Source organism: Calonectris borealis, unplaced genomic scaffold (genome assembly GCF_964195595.1).
Source record: "Calonectris borealis unplaced genomic scaffold, bCalBor7.hap1.2 HAP1_SCAFFOLD_68, whole genome shotgun sequence".
NCBI classification, from domain to species: Eukaryota; Metazoa; Chordata; class Aves; order Procellariiformes; family Procellariidae; genus Calonectris; species Calonectris borealis.
This window is the reverse complement of record NW_027441472.1, coordinates 782,639-788,441: the sequence shown is the minus strand read 5'-3', so window position 1 is coordinate 788,441 and position 5,803 is coordinate 782,639. Positions and strand designations below refer to the sequence as shown.

At 42.4% G+C, this 5,803-nt stretch overlaps 1 protein-coding gene across 1 annotated transcript; it reads left to right on the top strand.

Moving 5' to 3' along the window:
- Positions 1-3,048, top strand: LOC142076599 (E3 ubiquitin-protein ligase RBBP6-like). Its single transcript, XM_075138892.1, has 3 exons — positions 1-337; positions 432-489; positions 1,965-3,048. The coding sequence occupies exons 2-3, from the start codon at positions 440-442 to the stop codon at positions 2,968-2,970; spliced, it is 1,056 nt and encodes a 351-aa protein (XP_074994993.1). The 5' UTR covers positions 1-337; positions 432-439; the 3' UTR covers positions 2,971-3,048.
- The last annotated feature ends 2,755 nt before the right edge of the window (positions 3,049-5,803 follow it).

Sequence of the window (5,803 nt, the reverse complement as noted above, 5' to 3'; positions counted from 1 at the left end):
GAGCTGTAACATAGACTTCTTCCATTTATAAAATGTAGTTACTCGGAGACGAACTTTACCCTGAGCCTGCAATTTACATTTACCCTCTGGCAAAGGAGAGGTGGGATTCATTTGTCTCATAGAAAATGATCTAGCCAACTCTGGTGACTTACTGTGGTCTGCAACAAACGGATAGTTAGGCATTTAATCCACATTCTTCTCCACGGGAGAGTTGGTTAAAACCTTCAGAACTCAAGCCTACTAATGGTTTTTTGAGATGTCTATCAGGTTCCCGTACAAAGACAACCAGCATTACCAAGTCTTCTGGGCCCCCAAGGACAAGCAATACCCACAACTGGTAAGTAACTGTAACTTCAGAATTTCTTTAAAAAAAATTACCTTCAGAGGAACTGAATGGGATTTCTTTCTTTTTCCTCTCCCCGCTCCAAAAGGTCATCCAATGAGAGCCAGTCCAGTTCGCTCAGCAGGTGGCAGACCAGGCTGGGAAGTGTAAGTATTCTACAGAAATTCAATAGATGACTCCTTGTCACCTGTTAAAAGAGGCTGTATAACGCATAACTTATACAACAGCTGATTTATAATGAAGCAAGTATGCACAGATAGTTGTGGAGAATCCAAGTGGTAATTAATTTTTAAATGGCTTCATTTGAATTGGCTTTTACAAAGGGCATCTCTGCTTCCACTAAGGTTATTTAAAATAAAACTCCGGTACATGACTGAAAACAGGACTCTGAAAAATGAACGCTTTCTGAGGAAACGATAATTACCTATAAAAATTGAAGATAATTAAAGGATCAGATGGAAAGCCACCTTTTCCATTACTGGCTGAACAGGGCTGAAGAAATTGATTTCCCAATAGGAATCAGCCTCCAACATTCTTTTTTTAACAACTTAGTTGATACTGAATGAGCAACTGGTTGGAAAAGTCAACACTGTTCTTTTATGACAATTTTGAATTTCTTCAATTTAGTCATCTCACATAGCCAAGGTGCTTTCTCTCAGTTGGAGAGAGAGGAGTCTGTTTTACCTATTACTGCAGCGTCAAGCTAGTCCTTCCTTTCGCTATATGTTTGTTATAGATAGATTGTAAGAGTGCATTGTGTTTATAAAATCTTAAAGGTAAATCAAAAGAAAAACCAGGATCTGATATCTCCAATTCAGTCAGCAAGAAAACAACAATTCAGGGACAGGACCAGGCCAAATACCTCATGATGAGGCAACAACATAGGAAGCGTATGTGGAAGAAGTTAAAAGAAGTGCCAGAGAAGATTAGTTAATATCTGTGCAGTACTTGGAAGATCAGAAGTGTGATGTATTAAGTGTATCAAGGAGTGGCAGAGGAGCAGTGGGCACTTGGCCCACGGGAGATGGGAGTCTCTTTCAAGTGTGGGCAGCCTCCATCCACAGGTGCAAAGCCGAGTATAAGGAGAGAAGACTGAATGAACTGTTGGGGGTGAGGATGTGGAAGGCAAGTATGAGGATCAGGAAATGAGCGTAGTCTCTAATGAACAGAAAGCAGGGAGAAAAATGCTTACGTTGGCAGGATGCCATTGGCCTCCCTTATCTAGGGAGGAGTTTTACAGAGAACAACGGAGACTTAAAGAGGAGGAAGTATTTGGCTCAATGAAGTTGCCTTGGTTTTCATGTTTGTATTTCAACAGCATATCGGACTGCAGTTACACCAAAGTGCATCTGACATAAGGAAAAATGACAGTGTTTTTTCCAATAGAATTTTTCGTTGCAGATAGTAAACATGCATAACTAAAACAAGACAAATGGAATTGAAAAATTTTATCAAATTCCTCAATTTGCAGTAGCATTATGTCAGCAGCTGAAGGAAGCTTTGACATAAGCGTATGGAGAGGAGAAAAAACCCAAACCAAATTTGGGAGGAAAAACATTGGGGAGAATGACTGTTTTGAATTAACTTCATTTCTTTTTTTGTGTGTTGTGGTTTTTTTCAGGTCCAAGTCTCCTTATAGTGCTTCCCCTTACTCTACAAGTTCGTCTACCTGCTCCACATCAAGATCAGGTTCTTCCCGCACTCTCTCCTACTCTCGCTCATTTAGTCCTTCCCATTCTCGTTCCTACTCACGATTGCTGCCGTATCCAAGAAGAGGCAAAGGGAAGAGGCGTAACTATTGTTGTAGGTCAAGGTCACACGGTTATCAGCGTTCAAGGTCAAGGTCACCCCCATACAGAAGATGCCATTCACGGTCAAGGTCTCCAGCATTTAGAGGCCAGTGTCCCACTAAACAGACTATACCTCAAGAGGAAGGAGGAAGGGAGTATTTTAACAGATACAGAGAAGTTCCACCATATGATCTGAAAGCTTACTATGGCAGATCTCTTGACTTTAGAGATCCATTTGAAAAGGCAAGGTACCGGAAATGGGAAAGGAACTACAGAGAATGGCATGGAAAGTTTTACAAGGGCTATGCTGTTGGCGCTCAACCTCACCCTCCAGTAAACAGAGAGAACTCTTCTCCAGGTAGGTTTGATCCACCTGGGACCAGACAAGAGAATTCACCATATGCTCGGGGACGTAGGGAGGATTATCCTGCTTGGCAGAGCCACCAAAATCACAATATAGCTGGAAATTACCCTGAAAAACCTTCTGAAAGAGAGAGCCATGGCATCAAGGATCCTACAGAATCAAAAGACAAGGAGGTGAAAAATCCACTGGGAGATAGCCAAGGAAATAAGCATAAAAAGAGAAGAAAAAGGGATGAGGATGAAGGATTTCCCAATGCTGAGTTGTTAGCAGGTGCGAGAAAACCAAGAGAGCCAGTTCCAGCAGAAGACGTTAAAATGGACTCCCTGTTCATGGTCCCAAGCAGAGATGATGCCACCCCTGTGAGAGATGAGCCTATGGAAGCAGATTCTATCTTTTCAAACCGATGTCTGAAAAGGAGAAAAAAGAGAAGGATAAGCCAAAAGCAAAAATTGACAAGACAAAGCGGAAAGTAGAAGTGGCTGTTCCTCCTAAGACAGACAATATAATAAAACTAGCTAAAGCTTCCTCGAACGGAAATCTCCTCGAATGGAAGAGAGAAAGCAAGAAGAGAGAAGGGAAGAGAGAAAGCAAGGATTTAAAGAACCTGACTTGCTGCCCTGATATTGCTCATTTACATCAGTTATAGGTGTTTGTGATTAAGTTTAGGGTTAGGGTTAGGGTTAGGCTTAGGGTTATCGTTAGGGTTAGGGATAGGGTTGGGGTTAGGATTATGGTTTGGGTTTAGGGTTAGGGATCGGGTTACGGTTTCATTTTAGGGTTAGGTTTAGGGTTAGGGCTTAGGGTTAGGGCTTAGGGTTAGGGCTTAGGGTTACGGTTAGGGTTAGCGTTAGGGTTAGGGTTAGGGTTAAGGTTAGAGTTAGGGTTAGGATTAGAGTGAAGGGTTAGAGTTAGGATTCAGTGTTAGGGTTAGGGTGAGGTCTTAATGTTACACTTAGGGTTTACAGGTAGCGGTAGGGTTAGGTTTAGGGTTAGTGTTAGCATTAAGGTTAGGGTTAGGGTTTAGGACTGGGTTCAGGGTTAGAGATAGGGTTCGGTATTGGGGTTAGCGTTAGTATAAGGGTGAGGTCTTAGTGTTACAGTTAGGGTTTACGGGTAGCATTAGGGTTAGGGTTAGAGTTAGGGTTAGGGTCATTACGTTAAGGTTAGGGTTGGGGTTCAGGGTTAGGGTTAGGGTTTGGGATTAGGGTTAGGGTTCGGGGTTAGGGTTAGCATTAGGGTTAGAGCTTTATGATTCAGGTTAGGCTTAAGGTTAGGTTAGGGCTAGGGTTAGGGTTAAGTGTTCGATTTAGGGTTAAGTGTTAGGGTTAGGGTTAAGGTTAGAGTTAGGCTTAGGACTGGAGTTAAGGGTTAGAGTTAGGGTTCAGTGTTAGGTTTAGGGTGAGGTCTTAATGTTACTCTTAGGGTTTACGGGTAGCATTAGGGTTAGGTTTAGGGTTAGTGTTAGGGTTAAGTTTAGGGTTAGGGTTTAGGGTTAGGATTGGGGTTCAGGGTTAGAGTTAGGGTTCGGTATTGGGGTTAGAGTTAGTATTAGGGTGAGGTCGTAGTGTTATGTGTAGGGTTTACGGGTAGCATTAGGGTTAGGTTTAGGGGTTAGGGTTAGGTTGGGGTTCAGGGTTAGGGTTAGGGTTCAGAATTAGGGCTAGAGTTCGGGGTTAGGGTTAGCATTAGGGTTAGGGGTTAACGTTAGGGTTAGGGGTTAAGGTTAGGGTTATGGTTAGGGGTTAGGTTTAGGGTTAAGGTTAGGGTTATGTTTAGGGTTAGGGTTAGGCTTACGGTTAGCATTAGTTTTACGGTTGGGTTTAGGATGGTTCGGGTTTAGGGTTAGGGATAGGGTTAGGGTTAGAGTTAGGATTAGGTTTACAGTTAGGGTTAGCATTTGGGTTAGGGTTCGGATTAGGGTTGGGGTTCAGGTTTAGGGTTTAGGTTTCGGTGTTAGGGTTAGGGTAAGGGTGAGGTTTTAGTGTTATGCATAGGGTTTACGGGTAGCGTTAGGGGTTCGAGTTAGGGTGAGGGTTTGGTGTTAGTGTTAGGATTGGGGTTCTTATTCTTGATCCTCTCTCCCTCTCTTTCTCTCTCTCGTTGTTTTAATTACAAATTATTATTATTGTTATTATTATTATTGTTAATATTATTATTGTTATTATTATTATTACTGTTATTGTTGTTGTTGTTGTTATTATTATTGGTGTTATTAATGGTGTTATTATGGTATTATTGGTATTACTATTATTACTGTTACTAGTATTACTATTATTGCTATTATTATTTTATTTCAAGTATTAAACTCTTCTTATCTCTACCCGTGAGTTTTCTTGCTTTTGCTCTTCTGATTCTCTCCCCCATCCCATTGCTGGGGGGAGGGCGAGTGAGCGGCTGTGTGGTGCTTAGTTGCCGACTGGGGTTAAACCACGACAGGGGTCCACCACAAAGATGGTTGCCATTCTGTCACATCCTGTGAGCTAAAACTGGCTCATCCTGGGACATGGTGCCACCCACGCACGCAACCTGCAGTCCAGAAGTACCCCTGAAAAGACCTCGACGGCCTGCATTAACACACCGGCATGCACTTCAGATGTAAACACTGCCAAGTCATCTCTTATTTGCAACAGATACGGAGGACCAAATTCTGCAAATCTAGCCTTACTTCTACTGAAACCTTCCTTACAGACAGCTCATCTTCTCTTTTTGTAAACTCTAGTGAAGACCTGTTCTAGCGCAAAGGCTTGAACCCTGCCTACGGTGAAGAAGCCCCAGTTTTCTTTCCTCACTGCTGTCTTGCTTCCCAAAAATCAATCAATACCAAAAGCTCTGTATGAACATTGCATAAAAAAGCCAATAGCAAATGCTTTTACTTGCTACTAGTTTTGTCAGGGAAGGAACTAGCTTCTCCCGCTAGTTTTGCTACAGTTTCATGACCTTTAAAGACGCCACTTCTTACCTTTGCTACGCCAATACAGCCTCACAGCTCAGCAAAATCATACTGCAGGTAGGAAACCTTCACCATACAAAGACAGGCACGCTACAGGAATACGTCACTCTCAAAGAACAGACTCTTGCAACCACTCCTCCCTTTGCTTAGCAAAGTTTAGGGCGTGTTAGAAAACAACAACAACAACAAAAAAGCAGGGTTCTCTCTCACATTTTACGGAGCCCATGATATCAGCTGTTCAACATTAAGTCCAACTCCAGCCTGAACCCCAGAATAAGAAATGCCATCTTAAAATTTCTGGAAAAAGGGAGGGCTTTCAAGCGACAAGACCAGAGAACGTTCATGAAAGCATCGTC